This window comes from Acanthochromis polyacanthus, chromosome 3 (genome assembly GCF_021347895.1).
Source record: "Acanthochromis polyacanthus isolate Apoly-LR-REF ecotype Palm Island chromosome 3, KAUST_Apoly_ChrSc, whole genome shotgun sequence".
Lineage (NCBI taxonomy): Eukaryota > Metazoa > Chordata > Actinopteri > Pomacentridae > Acanthochromis > Acanthochromis polyacanthus.
Genome location: NC_067115.1, coordinates 14,132,590 through 14,154,845, shown reverse-complemented (window position 1 = coordinate 14,154,845; position 22,256 = coordinate 14,132,590). Strand labels below are relative to the sequence as shown.

The following is a 22,256-nucleotide window of genomic DNA, read 5'->3' as shown; positions in this document are numbered from 1 at the left end:
ATTCAAATATAATCACAAGTAAGCCTGCAGTGTTTCAGTGTGGAAGTTACCACACTGAAATTAATCTTTCATATCAGTGAAATGTTTACTTAAGTATTAGTCACTTATGCAACAGTTAAACTGCAGGCTGACGTCCGCATCAGGAATGTTGATGTCTCAGGGTCAAAAAGTCCATTAAGGGGCTGAGAGAGAAGGAACATTCTTCACTTGGATGGCGGACTCTATTCTGGAGCAGTGTTAAGTTTGACACACCAGCTGAGAGGAATGTCTAACCTCGCTGCTAAAGGTCTCAGAAGCTGTATGGCATCAGACATTACTGTGAAAGTTTTCAAACTGGGCTCGAGCTGCAGGAAGGCGTAGGAGAGGTACAGAGTGGAACGACTCTAAATACATTTCAGAGGCTTTCAGGTGCGGCCAAGCATGAGATAGATGTGGTTTTTTTTGTCCATTTGCCGGCCTGTTGGTCCTCCTGTGCAAGCTGGAACAGGGATTATCAGTGTATTCTCACTAGTAAAATACACCTCTGCCACTAAGTACAGACTCTTAATGTGTAACCAGGACGTTTTATGAAGCATGTGGCTCTGACTTGGCAGTACATGGTGGCTGAAAGGTGGGGGTTTATCAGGTAGGGCTGGGTTGGGGAACCACGCCCCACTTATCACTTATCAGTGTATTCTCACTAGTAAAATACACCTCTGCCACTAAGTACAGACTCTTAATGTGTAACCAGGACGTTTTATGAAGCATGTGGCTCTGACTTGGCAGTACATGGTGGCTGAAAGGTGGGGGTTTATCAGGTAGGGCTGGGTTGGGGAACCACGCCCCACTTAAAATTCCAAGACCTTGAAGACCAGGACGGACCTACTTGGGCAAGATTTACAGGACTTACAGAAGCTTAGCAGTGTTCTATATACAGCGCATACTATTGTGAAAGAGTGAGCTTATACAAACAATAGGGGCTGAACCTGTTGCATTTTTCCTACAGCCGCTGTTTAACTGATTTTTCACATCACACTACAGCTTCCCATGGGCTGGGTGGATGTACACTGGAGCATATCCCAAGGTGCACTGGGTGGAGGAGCAGCCACCTACGTGTTGAGTGTATTTTAATGAAATAAGTTCAGTTAAAATCCCAATTAACATCCACAAAACTCAGGGAGTACCTACAGTAGATCGTAAAGAAACTACTGATCTAAACTGCTCAGAGGCAGAGTGAGGCACATTTTCCTTCCAAAACTGCTACGGACTGTAAACACACTCTAATTTTCCAAATTTGGTAAGTGAATTTGCCCTGTTTGCACAATAAACTTAAACAAAAAGGCATTCATTCCTCCAGCTGCACAAAAAAAGCTGTTGTGTTATTAAACTTCTGTATTAGCAATGTTAGGAAGAAGGAAAGTTCCACACCACGTGAAATGGATGAGTGAATAAATCAAATGAGGACACATTAAATCAAATTAATATAAAACAGAAATGGAAAATTCAATATGCGTACACAATAAACACTACATTAAGGTTTAAGTCTCTGGCCACAGACTTAATAGAGAATCCCCCCCACTCTTACAAAAGCAATGCTCTACTGCCACCAGGTGACGGTTGTGGAGAAAACACGAAGGGTGTCATTTATTCAGCAAGAAACATTCCAACACTGTCTCCTCAAATTAGATTTATATTTGAGCCAGATTCAAACCCACAGAAAGGCAGATGTTGCAAACTGAGTCATTCATCATGTCTGAAGTTCAATATGTTTGTACTTGCCAAAAAGAATGCATCATATCAACAGATTCAGTTTCTCAGCATCTTCATGGTTTACAGAAACTTGTGGCAGTTTTGAGATAACATCCTGCAGTGATGACTGATGGTAAATCAAAGACTGATTCATCTAACGGTGCTGCTTTTATGGACGCTGTGGTAATAGCAGTTCATAGATTTGGGCTGCACAATATTCGTTTCGGCATCGACAGCACGATATGTGCATGTGACAGTGAAAATATCCAGAAAATGCAACGTAAAGGAAGGCAAATTACCTCAAACACGTCATGCTTTTTTGCTGCTTGATACAAAAAAGAAAACTGTTAGTTTGCACGACTAATCTACAAGAGAAGGCTGCTTGATAGAACATTAAGGACTCTTGGAGATTATGCAGGTTCCACGTGTGCACAGCAAATTAAGGTGAGGAACAGGAGAAAACCATTGAAAATGAAGATTTGGTTGTCTGTGGCATGGAAATATTCAGGCTACAGAAAGGATGACCAAAAACATATACACTCTAGCAGTCTTGCACAATTGTTTCTACCGCAAAAGGCAAAACAAGTCATTTTAATCAGCACCATGAGTAGTTTAGTGGAACATTATGTGTATTTTGATACTATAACAAAAAGAAAATATCACAACGTCAGTTGTTTTTCCAATATAATGCAGCTCTAACAGACTGAAAATAATTTATATGTTGTGGCTGTTGCTAGATGGAAATACACTGTTCCTACATCTCAAACGTAAGTAAGGGGTTCAAATGTTTTGGCTCTGCTAACAGTACAGAAGAACAAGTAACTGCTTGTAGTTGCTCTTTAAGCAGGCAAGAGTGACTCACAGCAGAAACCGTCTTTGGGTTTGCAGGCCGTCGTACTCGCTACCCACAGTATGTGTCAGTGCTCACTGCATTGTGGTGTTGGGTTGCGGTTTGGGTCCTTTTAAAGACCAAGTTCTCCGATCAGGTCTGTGTGGTTGTGTTCCTGCTGGACTTTTCCAAAATGACAACACTGCCATCTGGAGGACAGAAGCAGGTCATCCGTAAAGTTGACCACATGCATTCTACAGAGGGCCAAGACTTTCCCAGCTGACAGTGGGGGAAAGGCAGGTTTCAACGTGGACAGGTTGCTCGTATGTTACTATCAGTATATCACACATACAACCAGACTTGTTGCAAATTTAGAATCGCCGTTAAGCACACATGCCTTTGGTCTGTGGGAGGAAGCCTGAGCTCCCAGTAAAAACCCACAGAGGCACAGGAAGAACACGCAAACTCTACACAGAAAGGCAACGGCTGACCAACAGGTTCGAATCCAGAATCATTTTGCTGAAAGACCATAATATTGCACCACCAGGAGCAAAAACAACTTACAGTACGATATGGCCACGCTCTGCTGCATATAACGCAAATTCTCACATTGTCGTCATAGAAACACCAAAATTAAAGTTTTGTCCAGAAGTTCTGAGTGAGGTTTGTGATCTGCAGACCTTCAAAAAAACAATGTTGTATATTCTGCAGTAATGAACATTTCAGAAAGCAGTTTTTAAATCACTTATTTAAAAAGTAGATGCCACACGGATGACCGTAAATAACGGCTCCTATCTGTTGCTCATGTTAGGGAATCTGTGTCAAGACCATAAATGTGCAAAATGCTGCACAGCTCACTTTTCAGTTTCAGTGCCGGAATAGAAATCTGGATCATATGTGAGGTAAAAGCAGCTGTGTGTCTACCAGTTTATACTTCCTGTCATCCCAGGATTCATACCAGTACAGTCAGTTCCTCCTTCCACACTGATTTGAGCTACGTTCGTCAGCAACTGAAAGCATCAACACTTTGCTGTCTGAATTGCAGCCATCATTAAGGATATCCTCAAACTTAAACACACAGCATTCATTCTCTCTGGTTGGGTCAAATAAAAATGTAAGAATGAATAACAAATTTAAAACGTCTGCTCCGGCCCTCTAATCACCTTTAAATGGTTTAACTCTAAACCCCAGAAATAAAGTTTCCTCTACTTTGAAACTAATCCTTTTAAAAATGCAATATTTGAACCACAGAAGACACATCAAAGCAAATTATTTTTTATCACTTTAATTTTATAGGGGAACCACAAGTACTTTTAAAAGAAGGTTATACAGCGCTGTACATTCGGGAGCAGTACTGACTGACTTGATAGTCAGATCATCCCCCTTTAAATACTATTCATTTAAATGTTCTATAATTTTATAATGATACAGTGATACAATAAAAGCTTGTGTAACTGGTCCTGCAGCTTTTCTGATATGTCGATGTTGGGACTGTTATTTCCTTGTAACTTTTTCCAAAAAAGGAAAATAAAAGTTATGATCAAAAACCATACGACAGGCAGAAACTGCCAGGCTGTAATCCTGTAGAGCTCCCAATTCACTCACACAATAGAGAGAAAGAGAGACAGAAAGGGAGGAGGAGGAAAAAAAGAGATACAATTTTCATGTTCTGAAGGCTGGTCCGTGATGGAAATGGACAATAGTTCATGGCGAGCTACAGAGAAGAAGCACAAGGTATATTTTGCGCTTTCTGCAACACCCACTCTTACTCTGCCCGACCACCGACCCACTCGGAGGCTCACTTCCACAGCTGTGTGCTCAGAGTCTGGCCAGATCCAGCGGCGGCCCAACCGCCCATAGCTGACGGAGGCTGACCGAAGGCCATCTGACCCCCCGCACCATTCAGAGCCAACCCTGACATCTGCTGGTTCACCTGAGGATGGTACAGACCTCAGCATGAGTAACATGAAGGCATTAAGATCACAAAAATCTCTAATAATCTACACATGACTTCCAATTTGTCTGGCTTAGCAGAGAGACCCGTCTTAATATTTACTAGTTATATAAAATCCTGCTTTGGGTTAGCAATTGATTTTTGAAGCTCTAAATAGAAGCTACACTCTTCCTGCGTCATAATGCAATACTGCCTACAATTTGAACGTATCATGCACAAAATGTTTATGCAGTTAGTGTAGAAAAAAGTCAACCTCTTCTACTGTTGCATGAATGGGAAAATGCTTAATACACGCGCAATTTGCCAAAATCCAACTTCACAAATAGACTTACCTTTAACAAAAATGCCACAGTGATTGCTTTTGGTGAGCCCAACATATAAATAGTTTAGATATTTTCACCTGTAAGCACCTCCTTCAGAGTGTGCACGCTCCAAATGTCCGTGCTTTGAACATGCATATTGACTGTTTTGAGTGTACTTATTTTGTCACGTTTGTCGAACTGCGACACAACTAATCTCCTTACAAAGAGGGTGTCTTCAGGAATTGGGACACAGCTCGAATTCTTAACCCTCCTGTTGTCCTCATTTATGGGCTCCAAAAAAAAAAATAGTTTCCTTGTCTGAAAAAAAATGAAAAAATTCTACAAAAAAAATTCCCCAAATTTCTGAAAATTTTCAAAACCTTCAGGAAGAAAAATTCCAATAACTCCTTAAGTGTCCCTTAAAAGTTTTATTTTAAAAAAATCCCCCAAATTTGGCAAGAAAATTCTTGTAAATATTTACAAAAAAATTAGTAAAAATCTTCCAAAAAAATCCTAAAAATATCTAAAGTGATTCTATATATATCAGTAAAACTTCAAATATTTTCTTTACAAACATTCACATAAAAATCAACCAAAATCCAGCGAAATTCGCTGGATTTTGGTTGATTTTTATGTGAATGTTTGTAAAGAAACGTTCTTAACATTTTTTTCCCACCAAAAAATGTTCAAAGATTTCACAAAAATGTTGAAAATGTGGACATCAGAAGTGCCACAGTGAAAATATTTTTTTCCCCGCATTTTCAAACTTTAAAATTAGTCAATTTTGGCCCGCGGGACGACACGAGGGTTAAATCAAGCTTGTGCTGCCATCTAGTGGGTGTTGTATGCCATATCGACACACACTAGAGCACAGCGGTTCACAATACGTCGTCGTGAATCATTCAAACAGGGTGTGGCCGTATGCGTAACACATCACACTTGTCATAAGTGCCACACTTGAACACAATCCAGCAGCACAAGTTTTAAGGTGGAGTCACTTCAATGATTTCACACAATGCTGAAGCAATGAGCACAGCTGAAATGGTCTCCATACCTGACCCATGTTCCACTGAGCCTGCTGGCCAGGCTGGATGGTGTACATGCCCTGAGCTGGCACCATGCCTGCAGGCATTGCGCCACCTTGTGGTCCCATCATCCTGGGGGCCATGCCCATCATACCGGTGGCCGGTGCATTCCCCATGAAGCCGTTAGGCATCGTCATCCCAACCATCATGCCCGGATTGGGCCCCATCATGGCTGCTCCACTCTGAGCCATCATGGCACCCATGACAGTAGTGGGCGGCATGGCTGTACCCATGCCAGGGAAGGCCTGATAACCAGCAGTGGCCTGGACAGGAAACTGCATCTGAGAGGGGCCCATGAACATGCCAGCTGAGGGGACAAACCACAGTGAATGTGTGAGATACAGGGTGATTTGTAAAAGTTGGTAGTGTGTTTTAAAAGAGTGTTTGTTAATCGACATAAGAAGTCAGGAAAACTCTGGGACAGAGTTGCGAAATACAAGCCTCTGCTTGCTCCTTGTGAATTCAGAGCTACTGATGTCACCATTTTCACAGATCTCCTTGGTGAGCAAAATGTTGCTCTAGCCACTTCCAGAGTATGATACCAAATCAGCTGCTATTTTATATTAGTAGTTCTTGTTTATCATGTGCCCACAGATTTACAGACAACTATCACTGGATTAGTTTGACAATGAAGAAAATCCTGAACAAAGTGATTCTTTCTATTTCCAAGTGCCCTGACAGACACTTATTTTTCTTCAGTATGAATACTACAAAATAAAAGTGTCTGTACAACCAGTTTCTGACAGCGCTGAAGCACTAAAAGCTGGCATCGACTGAGTGATCATTTGCAATCCTTTTTTGAATTCTTTGATTGGATAGTTCTTCTTTAAATCTCTACTGCCAGTTCAAGTTCTTGCACATCTACTTGTATCTAAATAATTTTCAGCATTTACACTTTGAATTTGTTTGGTACATATCAGGGAGAAAAAAGAGATGTATTTCTGAATGTATTAGGAGACTAGTATAAAAGAGTGGCGTTGCTATAGAATAATACCCAGTATGAGTTGACAACACAACACAAGAAGAGAATTTCATGACATAATGGTAAGTCAATGTCTGTATGGATGAATTTCTAAGCAGTGGGGTCCTCACCAGCGGGGGCCTGCTGGGACATGCTGTTGGTTCCATACAGGGACAAGATGGAGTCCTTCGACAGGGGCTTCTTGGCCACGTCGTCCGTTTTAGTGGTGCTACTGCTGTCACTGAACAAGTCGAGGTCTCCCTGTACTGACCCTGAGCTGGCTGCGCCTCCTGCTACTCCAGCTGCTGGAGCTTGTGTCGGAGTGCCGGCCGAGTTACTAGAGCTCACCTAGAAAGAGGAGAAATATTGTGAGGTTTAGAGGAAACAGTATGAAGCATCATCGGAGAAACACTGCACCTTGTGTCATGTCATGATGTGATGCGTTACACGTAGTTGTAGTTAAATCCAATAAGTTTGTTCTACTTTATTTGTATCCATCATCCCCAACATCACCCAAAAAACATTTCACTCTTGAGAAAAACTATCGGTGTTTTAATGCATGCAAGTTCACATATGACTCAAACAGTTCAGATTCACGTCTTTTTGCTGCCCTGTCATCACCAGCTACCAATTAGCTGATAATTTATTATTTGTCATTTGCAAAGGTCTCACAGTTGATAACTGTGTGCGATAAACTTTTATTGATCTGCATGATCTGACTAATCATGTCACTATTTTATCAATCTATAAATATGACTAAATAATTGCCTCTCTCCATAACATTTCCAATATTGTAGTGATGTCCTGTTAACTAGCAGGTGCAGTCAAAAAGCTTGACTGTAATTAAATTCCCTAGACCTAACAACAAGGCATATTAATAGTACTACCTGAATTATCTTTTACTAGATAACAATTTGTACTCAAGAAAAAATAATGAGAAAAAACACAAAAACACAAAGGAAACAAAAGACATCGTGCTCGACTTTGCAGATCTATTAATCAAAACTCTAATAAATGAAAAAAAGCTCATTAAAATTTAAATTGGTTTAAATCCTTTTTTAATATTTAGTCCAGAGTGCCTGATTTGCAGCATTCATTTTCTGAAGTGTGTTTCTGCTTTTCTTCCATTTGAGTTGACTCTCTCTCAGCATCTGTGTTGCCGTCTTGTGGCCTATTGACGCTGATGGCTATCATTTGCCTTTTTATTTTTTACTGCACACTTAATACAAGTTCTACAACGAGGCAACCGTTACTGTCGAGCCCTGCTGAGCAATACGCAGAAATGAGAATTAAATCTGAACTGGGGAACACTTGTTTGGTTTTACCTGAGAAAACTGAGCCGTGGATGTGGACGCAGGGAGGGGGTTGGATACCATGGGGCCGAATATATCCAGGTCATTGTTCTGGCTTGTGCTCGTGCTACCATTGTTATTAGTTGATGTAACTGCTGGTGCGTCTATGACAAAAAGGTGGAAAAACTGGTTTCACAGGTGGAATACAAGCATAAATACATCCATGATTTCCCAGTCATAATTAACTTGTATTCACTGAAACATCATGAAAACCCGTGGACAAAATCCTGACACAACATCTGATTGCTGTGAAAATTGGTTTAAAATCAACAGAACTTATGTTTGCTTATGCGAGAATTCAGTTTCTTTGCATTTATTTAACTGCAGAACCCTCCCACAGCTGCAAAACGGCCCTGCACAGTGAGAACAACAGTTGGTCCAATAAAAAATTAATCAGCTTACCTCATTTAACTCATCGGCCACAAAACAAAAATAACAGTAAACATGCCATGCAAATAATACAATGTCCCTCCACTTAAATATATAATCTCTTTTAAACTGTCAATGAAACTGCTTTAATGAAGTGATAATGGACATTATTCCAAAGAATAAAAACAATCACTAAAGTCACAGATATATCATTGAAAAGACAGATGGACAAGAATGTAAATGACTAGACTAAAAGGAGTACAACACTCAAACTAAACAGCTGTCTATATCCTCAAAACAACCATTTCTGTAACACAAGGCCAACTGTGAGAGATCCTGCAGTGGAGCCAAAAGAAAAGCTACACTTGAAAACCAGAATTACTTCTCTATTCACCATCTACAGCAACAGCAACAAGTGGGATCTCTGTGTTGTTCTAACGTGTGATCAGGTGTTTCCTTCTTTTATGAAGCGTCTAATATTCTTCCTTGAACCAATTCACAGCATATTATTTTACTGTTTGCCCTATTTCTTTTGTAATATTAAGCACTGATGCACCAAAGTGTCAAAATTCCAATGCACATCAAGTTTTACAACAAAACCAGAAGTTAGAAGTCTGTCGCGTTTGTAACTGAGTCAGCAGCTGCTGCACTTCCTCTTCCTCCCTTACAAAAAAAAAAAAAGCCTTGCAGTGGTTTTAATGTAATGTAGCAGGGATCACTTGGAATTAACAGCAGCTCAAAACAATTTACTGCAGCTCCGATACAGATTGCATAGTGAAGCCACTGTCTGTTAGATGCAATAACAGAGAGGTACAGTCACAGTTATGGCAAACATGTGCTACATAGCAGCTAATAGGAACCATCAACAAGCTCTTTGGAAAATGACATTTCTGTCTAATCCACCGTTTGATCAATACCTGTGGAGCCATTAGTTTGCAGCGACAACATGACTCAGCACAGGCTGGAAAACTCACAGTTTAATGGCACCACAATATGGGAAGTTAGTGCAGTTATTTCCCACTGCAAGGGCAGTAAACAACGTCAGGTAACACAACAGGCCTCAACATGCTGCAGCAAAGGTGTGAAATGGAGTGCCACCCATTTTGTATACAAAGTGCAATTCCAATATACAGTGATAGCAAAATGACATAAATACACATCAGTGTGGGCATAAATATGCAAGAATTACATGACACCCATTTTCATGACAATTTTATGACAGGCTCAACAGGTTAACAATCATCCACTGTTTTATCGTCTCCAAAACTGGCCAACAACTACAGCCTGAAGCATCGTTCAGCCTTTTTCAATAAACAGTATCTCAGTCAGCATATTTCATACTCACCAAGGCCTAGTAGGTTCACGGAGGGTTCTGAAGTCTTAGCAGGGCTGATTTTGGGAACTGGCCTAGACTCTTCACTCTTTAAAAAAAACAGTTACATTTATAAATAAAAAGCTGAACAAACTCAGCATGGATCAGAAAATAGCAGTGAGCAGCATTAATGTAAGAATGTGCATGTGTGAGGGATGTACCTTGGTGTAAGATGACACCTTACTCCCTCTGTCCGGCTCCCTCTCTTTCTTACTATCTTTTGGCTGAAAAAACAAAAAGATTCTCACGGTGTGTTCAAAAATGGCGAACAACTAAATCCATGTTTCATTAAACGGTAATGTTCTGTCAATACATACACTGCTCCCATTGGTCACATTCTTGCTGTAGTATTTCTTCTTCTCATATTTATCCCTGATGAAGAATTCAACTGCTCTGAGGTCAGAGTTAAGGAAAATAAATCGACGATGAAAAGACAAACAGAAATCCTATACACACTGTGCCATTTGTAAGCTTGTCTGTCTGCAGACAGCGAAGGATACTGGTCTGTTTGAGGTCTTCTGAAGTTGTCTGGAAGGTTGGCCTCATAAAGCTGCCTGGCCTTGGTGTTACCCATGTCCTGTATACTCTGGAAAAAAGGAAGGCCAAAGATGCATTCAGACCACAGGAACTGCTCGTATAAAATATTTACAGAGTCATTTCACTGATATTATACATGATGATTACTTTGCTCATTATCAGTAAGACACAGCCGATGGAAACAGTCGTATCATGTCTTCTCTGGATGTAGCAACAAGGGTTTATTGGCTTAATATTTAATAGAGAGTCTGCTTTCCAACAAATAGCAGGGCGTTTGTGAGATGAAAGTGCTTATCATCGAGCAACTCAAGTCAGCTTAAGTTGTCATATTAGGGCTTAAAATACTACACATTATCACCTGTTATAAAATATAACACAGTAGCACCTCATTGATCAATTTCTTTTATTTATTAGCTTTGATGACAGTGATGTAAAACACTCATATTTCTCCAACTTTTCAGGGACTCCTGTATTAAAATGTATTAAGTGGACATTTTGGTAAAAATATTTCCTAGCTGTTATTATGCCTTGGACGTATACGTCGACAGTAATTTGCTGGCTAAAAGCTGGTTGTTATGGTACCTTCTCAATGACATAAATGTGGCGTATTGATATTCTCTGAAGCTGCATAGTGGGAAAAAAGCTTGAGGGACTGAAAGCCGCTGCTGCACAGAATATTACCATCCCGTTTTTGTCCACCAAGCAATGCTAAATTATGGAGAGCGCGCCTTTAAAACGGAAAATCTGCTCCTCTACCACAGCTCTGAGGCATTCAAATGCAAAGTTTGCTGTTAACAGGGGACGGATACACACAATGAAAATGCACACAGATTTCACAGCAGTCTCGTGCTGTGGACATAAAAATATAAAGTGGTGCATTCAGTAATAGCATGAAAAAGAAAAAGGTACCTGGATTTGTTCTGAGGTCCACTGGTCCAGGTTGACTGATTTCACTCTGGATATGTGTACTCCCAGATTCCTATGGATGCCAGCACATCGGATGCAGATAAATACTCCCAGATTCCAGGATGCCCATCTTGGACCTGTTGGCAAGAAAAAAAAAACAGAATGTGATTAGATCATGTCTCTCACAGGTCCACCAAAATGATTAACTTATGGGGAGGATGGCTTAAAAAAAGGAAAATATGCAGCACTGTCACAAAATTATCACAAATGGAAACATGGTTGTTAACAAAGAACAGACATGCAAAAGCACATAGTTTCCACAGTGGTCTCTAACTAAGCTTAACATTTAAGATTATAAAATGCAGGCCATGAAAACATGATTCAGTAAGATGTGCTTGAAGAATAACAAAGATCCTTGAGATTGCTGTGGCTTAAAGTGCCAAAAGGAGGAATTCTGTACCAGTTACCCCAACAAGAAAATAAGAGTCACATTTCCTCTAAACATTTGGAGCAGTTTGTTAAACTCTTATAAAGGCTAGTGAGCAGAAGGAGGTGGTGAGGGAGCAGCAGTGCGGGGAGCTTATGTAGATTTACAGAAGTTAGCTCCCTGGTTAGCCACTTAGTTTAGCTTAAGGGGAAGAGATGTCAGCTGACGAGCCTGAGCCACACAGGCGAGTTAGCTTAGCGAAGCTAGCCAACGGAGACGCCGCAGTGTTAGTTGGAGAATTCTGAGTTAAACTGTTAACTTTATGTGGCAGAAAATGCTTTAAAAAATCCAGGGTGTGGACGTCGTACCTTTCGCCTCGCAGTCGGCGCAATACTTGTTGTCTTCCTCCCTCAGCATTTTGGACAGGATGGCCTGGTGCTGCTCGTTCAGTTTCTGGGCCTTCTCTCTCTCCGAGCGGGTAGTCATGTTCGCGGTTTTGTTGGACTTTCTTAATGAAAAGAGCTGCGTTTTACTCAGTCGTGAATCGAGAGAAGTTTCTGATAAAATACCATAATCAGCGGTCTGAACGACTCCGAGTGCGATACGAAAACACCCGGAACCGGAATCCCCTCTCCGCCCACAGCACTGGAGCTGACGCGGCGGCCGTCCTGATTGGTCCGCAGCGGTGACGTGTGTCGACGCAAGACGTTTCTGAAGAATCAAGCTTTTCATTTTCATAAAAAATAATCTTCTCTGAAAGTTTATTCACCGTCTCCCATTGATACTTTAGGCCGGGAAGAGGATTTCTGGTGGGCTGCTAACACCAACAAAAGGATGAGCGACTGTTTTATCTGCTCCCACTAAACAATAACAATATTGCAACATCATATAGGAAGTTTATTGAATATGAACAATAAAACACATTAAAAAACAAACATGAGCAAAATCTACATATATACAGTACATTACTGGGTATTAAAGAAAGTAAAAAGAGAAAAATGAAAGTCATTTTAAGAGGTGAAAAACAGCAGATTTTAAGAACTGATGAAAACAAATCTGGTGAAAAAAAGCAATGTACACTGAACAAAAATATAAACTCAGTATGTAATATATAACTAAATTCTCCAATTCCTTTTAACATATGAGAATTAGTTGTTTGTTTGTTTTTGTTCCAACACACAGCATTTCTACCACTGGATGGATGAAACAACCAAGTCCACACTATAAACATAAATGGAAAATAACAATGGGCAGATGGAAATTAATGTTATAGACCAGAAATCACAAGTCGGACCTGAAACACGTCAAGCTAATGAGGCTGTCATTGCTGGCTTTTGGAATGTAGTCCCACTTTTGGTGGACATTTTGGGGGTCATGATTGTTCTTTACCAAAGTGTCCGAAACTATTTTTCTGGACAACAAATGGTGCATTTCTGGACATTTAAGTATGTGTTTACTGATATGCCAGCTCCCTGTCTGCTCTCCTCTTTGTCGTGTCATCTGTGGCATGCTGTCATTTGAATAAAGCTGCATTTTAACAAGGCCTTTTGTAGCCACTGGTTAAAGGTATGTCGATGTACTGGTCACACTATCTGACCATTGTCTTTAAAAGCCACACCTGACCAGGACGTAGATTAACTTAATAGGTGAGAATTTGTCACCAGCTGAACAGCTTAAAAATACTTTTATGCACCAATAGTTAAAAGTAATATTTCTCTAATCATAACAACAGAAATTAAAAGTTTTTTAACCTCAAAACAGAAGTCAGAAGATTATTTGCATGCTGTGTTTATATTTTTGCTCAGTGTATAAAATTTAAAAACTATCTAGTATTAAACCAAATTCCAATGCAACACATAGTGAAGATTGCAATGTATAGGTTTTCTACTTTATAAACTACACATAATTATTTTGTACGTACAAAACACATCTTGACCTAAAAAGTACTTGAGCCATAAATGAACACATTTAAAAAAAATTGCATTTTGCAACTGTGATACACATATAGATCACGTTAATCACTTGCCCCGTTGCTTTCCCAGCATAGCTAGCCTTCATATCAGCTTGACCGCACTGCACAAGCAGACTCGAATTAGAAACACTCGTAGATAAGCGCTTGAGAGGCCTAATGCGCCAGTGGCTTAGAAAAAGGTTTCCAGGCGGATCTTGAAGTTATTCTCCTGATGCCTCACTGCAATCCCGTAGCGGAGCAGCATTTCTACGTACGGAGGCCAGAATGTGTCGTCTATCGTCACGTAAGGGTCGTGTGGTGTGTTCAGGACCTTGTTCATGAGCACCTGTAGGTGTAGAGAAGATAGAGGAGACTAGGATCAAGCACATTTTAATAGGTTCTGAGTTGTATTTTCGTTTCGTTATTAATTCACAGTAGACTGAGATCCTAAAGATGAAAATTAGGGCTATCTGATAAATGATGCTCAACACATAAATGTAACCTATTTACTTGTACATGTCATGTGCTGTGGTCACCATCTGTTGCTGAGAGGCACCATTTTCTAGCCCCGTGAACCTAAGTAGCCTTCAAAAAAAGTTTAGTACTCTTTGCTCAGTATTGCTGTTCTTGTCCTTTGCACTCTAAGACAAAATGTGACTGTACATCTATGTGTACAACTTGCCTAGGGGGACATTTTTCACAGAATGCAGGTAAACTGGGACTTAAAGCCCCCACTCTTATCCTGTAAGAAAGAATTTGTACAATTGGTTGTTAATGAAAAAATCTCTTAAAATAAATTTTCTAGAATCTCTCATTACCACAAAACCTAACGGACAGATAAGCAACACCAGGTAGGATCAGCAAAGCTAAATATTTAACAGTTTTATTCAAATGAAAGAAACATGACACTGGAATTGACTATGTACTATGTGAAAACCCACCTCCAGAATTTCATTGAGTGAAATCAGGTCTTCATGTATCTCATGTGCAACGTTCTGAAAATGAAAACAAAAGATTGTAAGAAACACTGGAGCTGTAGCAACACGGATTTCAAACGTAAACCAGGCCACTGCACCTTCTTCTTCTTGCTCGCACCGGATTCATTTTGAGGGAGAGGAACATGCTTCTCCAGGATGTCACCCAGCGAATCCATCAGCCTTTCCTGGTAGACTTTCATCTTCTGGATTTTTGCCTTTGTGTCCTGTAATACACTGTGGAACACATGCACATTAAAGTGATGCTTTATAGGATTTTATAGTTGAATTTGAGTATTTTTACATATTTGTTACTGTAGTGGCTATGTCCTGTACTTAGCACTACTGGTTGTGGATAGTGGTTACTCGAGAGTTTTGATGTGTAGTCAACTAAAAATATGCAATAAACAATACAATAAAATAAACAAACAGATTCTTAAGAGTCAAAATAATCCCAGTCATTTATTATCAATCTTTACCCGTAACTTAAACTTGATCACAAACAAAATAATAAACCGCAAAGAAAGTCGAGCACAGTCGAAAACTGTGTGGCTCTGCGTTTCTACCCAGCAACACCTGAAGAAAATCACATAATCAGTTAAATACCTTAATTTGAGCCCAGGCCGTCAGCCTCAGGTAAAAGAAATACAGCCCTCTGGGGTCTTGTGTGGTCAATTACAAAAACAGAAGCAAAATAAATAAAATATGGCTCCTACAGTTACTCTAATGTTTGCTGACTTCTGCTGGGAATATACAGTGGTCGGTCCCTCATCTATCGCCAGGAGAGTCCGTCATGTAACTCTGGCAGCAGATCAAAATCCGTGAAGCAGCGACCAATTTTTTTTTATTATTTGTATATATTTTAAGGCTTTGTAAACCCTCCCCACAAAGCACACAACATCGCAGAGCAACACTATGCTAGCGATCAGACGTCCAAGTGAAACGGACAGGGTGAGATGCTGAATGCTGCTACACACGGGAGGCAGAGGAGACTGATGCTACGGATGCTGAGCCAATCAGAGCCCAGCACTGTACTATAAGCGTTATTTCGATTAAATATTCTTTTGATATGTTTTAATCACTATCTCTTATATCCTTTTTTACATAGCTTTCTATTTTTTAGGCTAGAAAACGCTTATTTTACCGCAAAAATTAATAAAATAATGTAGCGATTGCAGAGCCGGTTGCTATGACCAAAGTGTTGTGCCCTAATGCACCATGGGAGTTGGGGGTTAGTCAGCCTAGTTAGCTTAAGTGTTAAGTTAGCTTGGTTAACTGTTTTCAGGACTGTGGGTGTGAAGTGTGTTTGATAACTTCCGGTGCATTTTTAAACTTGCTGATGTCTGTGTGTCAAAATAAAAGCATGTGCTAGCTACAGAGTGCACACTAGGCAGATGTTATTTCTCTAGTGTACTTTTCAACACAGCCTGCCACAGCAATAAATACATCAGAATACTGACATACCACAAAATCCCACGATGTAGCAAAAAATTTGCATAAATGCAAATTAAAAATCCGTGATACAGTGAGACCACAAAAAGTGAACCACGATATGGTGAGGGACCACTGTACCTCCAAAACTGAACTTCTTTCATTTAGTGGGACTTTACCATCATTCTCACCTGAGCTCTGATAATTTCTCCTTTTCCATTTGTAGTCTTTCAACATGATCACTGGCAGCGATCAGCACGTCCTTCTTCTCCTCCAGCCACTTCCGTTCACTAAAAAATAGACACGACACTTTCAGAGGAGAATGAACCGGAAAGGAAAAATATCTCTGAAGTACTCGTATACTCTGAGGAAGGACAGTAATTAACGAAATGTCTGCTATGTTATCAAAAGGTTACATACAGTTCTTTATTTTCTCTCAGTTTGTCTCTCTTGGCTTCATAACACGAAACAACCATCTCAAGTTGAGAGCACAGCTTGAGCATCTGTCAAAAGCAAGTTAGGGAAATTTTTTGTATGAAAAAAATTATGTATTTGATTTGGAATTTTAGCAGGAAATATTTCTCAGTTTTACATTTTACACATACCTCCTCTTTTCCAGCTTGAAATAAAATTTCAGGATTTTGTGCGAGCACTGGGTGAAGCAAAAATAAGATGAGTAAAAACAATCATGTCAAATATAGAACATTTTATATCAAACATTTAAATGTGAAAGTCTTGACTGATTAGCAATATTTGACACATGCGCAGCTTAAAACTGTAGCAGTGATTTGTGATATTCATATTTTAGTAGTAAATACTTAGATTACAATATGGTTACAGCTTTCACCACAGGATGAACAGAGGACTTACATTTGGGCTCCACTGTCAGCCACTGCTTCAGTTCAGCTTCTGTTGCCATCAGTCTGTTTACTGACTATTGGAGAGGAAAATCCACAATTTATCACATTTGTAAAGGATGATTACGTGATTTATTTAAATAAATGTCATATCATTTAAATAAAAAACAAATTGTCAGACAGTATTTTGTAAAGTGTGAAGCAAACACATTTTGTTGAAAATCATAATTCTAAAGAAGCTATTTTTATATACTGATTTCAACACTTAACCATTAATGTATCTCAGTAAATTTAGTTTATTAACGGACTATAAACTCCCAGAAAAATGCTAGTTTAAAACTCTACGGGGCAGAGAAGTAAAAGAAGAGAAACTGACACTTTTCTTTCTTGTTTGCTTTGACTAAAAAGTCACAAGTAAAAATTTTCACTGCATGGCACAAAAATAAGTTTCGCAAAGATCTGGTAATGTCTCAACTGGAATTGTATCAACAAGTATGTAGGAGGACCCAGATTTCTTTTTGGAAGATGGCTCACTTGGACTGAAGACTGATTCAGACAAATATTGGCAAGTGAGGATGAGTCACACTGAAACAGTGCGACACGTACACTAGCATTTAGTTTGTGTGGTATGAAACTCAGATCTTAAGATTCTATGTTATTTAACTTCACCAATTAAGTTATGCCCAGCTGCCCCTTTAGGGACACCGTTTAAAAAGCTTTCCCTCATTTAGTTTTATGAAGCCTCCCTTTAATGCTCAGCATGCTTAAAGTTAGTGGTGCTAGAATATTTAGGTTTGATGAGCTTTTTTATGGCTACACAAACTGTTAAAATAAATCTTCCTGCAGGTAGTTTTACTTGCTCCTGAAAAGACCTTTGAGACACAACATGCTCATAATAAAGGGCATCTTTGGAACAAAATGTCTTGACCATTTCATTAAAGCATGTTTTTTTTTTTACAAAGATTATACCTCATGTAACCACAGAATCCTAACGTGTACCAACAGAAATCCTGAATATTCTCTGAAACATTAAATTCAAGTTTTGTCAGTAAACGTAGAGGGCCCATAAATGAACATTCTGGTACGATCATCTCACCTGTTCTGGTGGAGTCTCACAGGAATCTTGCTCACAAAGTATAATCTCATTCTGAAGCTGCAACAGAGACAAACACAGTCTGCAGTTTGTACCTTTTAAGCACATCCAACAATTAAAGGTTCGATACTGCGCCCCTATTCAGCAAATAAATTAAAGTCTGTGCAATGTGAGACAGACAGCGTGAAAACACAGCAACCCACAGAATCCTTGTTTAGTGGTGTCAAATTAGTATTAAATTTTCCACCATCTCAACATGTCCTGTGGTATTACAATTTCCACAGAGCTCTGACCCGTGGACATACAATCAAAACATATATTACCGTTAACCACATTAGCCATACATTGTGCAAACACTAAGAGTTTTCTGATTGTTGTCATGACATTTCCATTAATAATAAAAGTAATCCACTGGGTCGTCAGTTCCTCAGATGCTGTGAATGCATATAAGCACTTCCATTCATTCCTGCAGCCAACAACAAACCATTTGGTGTATTTTCACTGAGGCTGATTCATTTCACAGTAGTCAGAAGCAGCTCTTGAAAGTAACTAAAACTGTTGGACAGTAAGACAAGCTGCTCACTGAGAATGACTCATTTTGGAAGCAGTGGGCAGTGAGGTGGCAGGATTATGCAAAATTTTCAAACTGTATTTGAAATAACAGTGCAAGTAACTTTAATTATTCATAAATTATAAATTATCCCTGACATGGAGCAAGGATCTATCAGGATCTAATGGTAAGTCAAACTGTACTGTTCTTCTCATCAGACAGGTGAGCTCTCACACACAGCGTCACAGTTTATACACTGCAGTCAAATAACTCCTTGCACAGCAGACGTCCTAAATCACAGTTTTTGAGATATTTTTACAGTAGTGTTGGTAAAATAGTCGTGAAATTGTCATCACACAGACAGAATTTTCAGTGATTAGGGAGCAGTTAAATAAACTAAGCTATTAGATGTTTTTACTAGATAGTACACATCTGTTAATAAAGGACAATATTACACAAATGACACGTATGTCTATGCTGGTGTGGTAGGTATGTCTGGATGAAGCTGTGAGGATCATTACTGAAAAGGTGACCAGTGAATGACAAATTTCTGCCACTTTAACAGATCAATGGGGGGGGGGGGGGGGGGGGCCTTGAAGAATAGCATAAGTAACCATCTTCATATATTTACAGCTTTTACTTTACACCTCCAAGTTCAAAGTAGCCCCAAAACACAACAAAATCAATTTTCATCTTATGGGACCTGTGAAGTCATGAGGTAAAAAACACGCGTTTACCTTTTCCAGCTGAGCAAACTGATCCTCACACAGGTCCAGCAGCTCCGACTGAGCAGCTTCTGACAGCTGGCCGCCTGGTTTCACCTCAGCCTGAACATGGAAAACAGGCAGGTGTGAACTTTGGTATTTTTAAATGCACACAAAAAAACGCTGAGACGGTGCAGAGACCTGTACTACAAAGCAGGATTTGGGGTTAAAGAGGTGACTTCAAGTTTAACTCTGTATGAAATATAGACGCTCCTCTTACTGACCAATTAGTTCTCTTTTAAAATGTCATCAGCCTTAGAAAACCTAGCAGAGCTCATGTGCAGATACAGAGACGGACTAAGAGTGAGAACAGGGTTTTAGAGGTACGCAAGCAATTTCACAGCCATTTCATTGCTCTATATGCCATTTTAGAGCAGTAAATTCGTAAAACGGATTAAAGTACTATAGCCCTCTGCTTCATAGGATTTGTAAGAAGCCTGCTTATGACGTGGACTCATGTTTTTACATTTTTCTTTACTTGCTCCCAAAAACAAACAAAAAAAACACAAGTTGAGAAACACAGTGCCTCGTAGAAAGATATAAGTACAATAAATTACTGAACTAATGTTCAAATAAGGCTAGAATGGAATAGTAAAAAGTAATGCCGGCAATGATAGTGAGATAATAAGTAATATCACACATGATAATGAAATACTACACAAAAAATAAAATATTGCACCTGAAAAAAATTGCACATCATACTAACATTTTTCTCATGAAAGTGAAATAGCACACATGTAATGAAAATACTGCACTTGAAAATGAAATGCTACATGACACTGAAACTTCTGCACAAACTACTGAGAATAGTAATGTTGAGAATGATATTGATATTATTGTTCACATCTAGCTCTTGTTCTTAGCCTGCATCATATATCAAGATTACAGTTTGTTCTCCTTGAGAGAAATATGTAAATTTGAATTATGTTTTATGTTTATTTTTGTTTGCATTCAGAGCGTCTAACACCACCAGTTTTGCTGCTAAAAGAGTAAATCTATCTTAGACTACAAGCTAGATGGGTACAATAACCACCTCAATCATCTGACAGAATATACAGCTATAGGAAGGTGTACTAGTGCCCTAATTATTTCGTAGTTATACTTAACATACACACAGTCTGTACTTTTTCATTTTTTTCAGGTTTCCACCCTGCTTTGGCTGCTGCAACTGTGTCACTTTTAGTCTGTGTTAAGTGCTTAAAATCTTCGCATTTCTCTATCATAATTTGCTCTTTGTTTGTAAAATATGCCTCCTCGTGCCAGTTTACCTGTCCATGTTTGTGATTGGTCACCTCCTGCCAGCCCCGCCTCTTTCATGTGAACGCGCTTATGTCCAGGTTCACAAACCCTGGTTGACTCAACGAGTTGGTAACCAGCTTCAAGTGACCGCATATCTCCACTATAGTTCAGTTAAGTTAAGCCATGCAACGTAAAGTTACTCTGGGCAAGTCTGATTTGCTTTGTACTGCGTGTTAGCAATCAGCTAGTTAAGGAAAAGTTGAACTGAGACGAGCGTTTATGAGCAGAACCGATATTCTGTCTAATAAATGACCAAACACTACGTGGTTTGTTATTACGTACATCTAGAAATCATTCAAATGCATTCAGACGATGCGCAAACTTACCATATTGATAAAATCCACAGTTTTTCTCCACTTCTCGGACCACAACAACAGACGCTGCTGCTTTTTCAAAATACCGCCAACGTTGATGACGTAGCGCTGCGACAGAGGAGTGTTGGTGAGTCTTGATGTTGCGCACAACTGCGCAGATGCGAAGGATAGGGTTTAAAGACACACATTTTTTTTGAAGATTTAGATTTTACACTCATAAGCATTTGTTCATCTTACAAAATGCAGTATAAAACAAAAGAAAATGTTTTAATAAACTGCCCAGCTAAAGTTAAGATTCCCTGACTGAGAAATAGGGATACTGAAGTACTGCATTCTGTACCGTTTCTTTGCTTCTATTATGTTTTTCCTTTCTGTGGGCACATTTTTCACTGCACACACTGCTATGGAAACACCACAACCATGGAAAGAAGTACAGATAACTCAAAAATGTACTGTATATGATATGACACAGATATAGTCACAGATCTCCAGACAAAAAAAAAAATTGAATTTCTTTGATTGCCACAAAAATTGAAAAAAATTGGAACCAACATGTTCTACATTTTCCCAAGTGTTCATGGGTGCTACCAATATCAGATAAAAAAAACAGTGGCACCCCATTTCATAAATATTTATCGTTATACATTTAGAATTTGCTTCCATACAACAAAACTGATTCTTCTTCTGTCAATGTCAATGCAGCCTGTAGTTTAGCCCAATAGTCCCAAAATTTTTGTCATGTGACTTGTACACTGAGACACGCAGAATGATATTTGATATCTGAAATATGCTGCTAATCCTTCTGTCATGTGAACTACAAGTTCTTGTCGTGCAGATTTGGTGAGGTGAGGCTACAGAAAGTGTTGTCCATGTGTTCAAATGAATTGAACAGTGAGTCAGTCTTGGACAACAGAGTGAAAAACCAAGAGAGGAAAACTATTATTATTATCCTGAACAGGGTTTCATTGGCTCCACGGAAAGAAAAGTTCACTGAGAGAGAGCGAGTTACAAAGAAAAAAGACTGTGAGCTGTAGCACTTATAAAGATACAGTAATCAACCAATATTTACCCAAATCAAACTTGATAAATTTGATTATCCAATTACCAAGAGGGACATAGTTTTTCAGGACAAAACTAAATTCTGCATTTTCTTGGGGGCGACATTCCTGTCAAAACATGGAGTGAAAATCAGGACACATGG

General features: G+C 39.3%; 2 protein-coding genes across 2 annotated transcripts; both read right to left on the bottom strand.

The window, feature by feature from the left end:
- Positions 1-3,826: 3,826 nt before the first annotated feature.
- Positions 3,827-12,483, bottom strand: LOC110959182 (stromal membrane-associated protein 1-like). The gene is made up of 10 exons (XM_022205963.2): positions 12,191-12,483; positions 11,399-11,532; positions 10,453-10,538; positions 10,270-10,345; positions 10,114-10,176; positions 9,926-10,001; positions 8,185-8,315; positions 6,991-7,207; positions 5,868-6,205; positions 3,827-4,490 (listed from the first exon to the last, which is right to left on the bottom strand). Exons 1-10 carry the CDS (start codon positions 12,306-12,308, stop codon positions 4,356-4,358), a joined length of 1,374 nt encoding a protein of 457 aa, XP_022061655.1. The 5' UTR covers positions 12,309-12,483; the 3' UTR covers positions 3,827-4,355.
- Positions 12,484-12,706: 223 nt separating this feature from the next.
- On the bottom strand, positions 12,707-21,193 carry cenpk (centromere protein K). The gene is made up of 10 exons (XM_022205124.2): positions 21,068-21,193; positions 19,416-19,505; positions 18,132-18,188; positions 17,049-17,112; positions 16,784-16,830; positions 16,599-16,681; positions 16,370-16,468; positions 14,849-14,984; positions 14,715-14,768; positions 12,707-14,119 (listed from the first exon to the last, which is right to left on the bottom strand). The coding sequence occupies exons 1-10, from the start codon at positions 21,068-21,070 to the stop codon at positions 13,964-13,966; spliced, it is 789 nt and encodes a 262-aa protein (XP_022060816.1). The 5' UTR covers positions 21,071-21,193; the 3' UTR covers positions 12,707-13,963.
- Between the last annotated feature and the right edge of the window lie 1,063 nt (positions 21,194-22,256).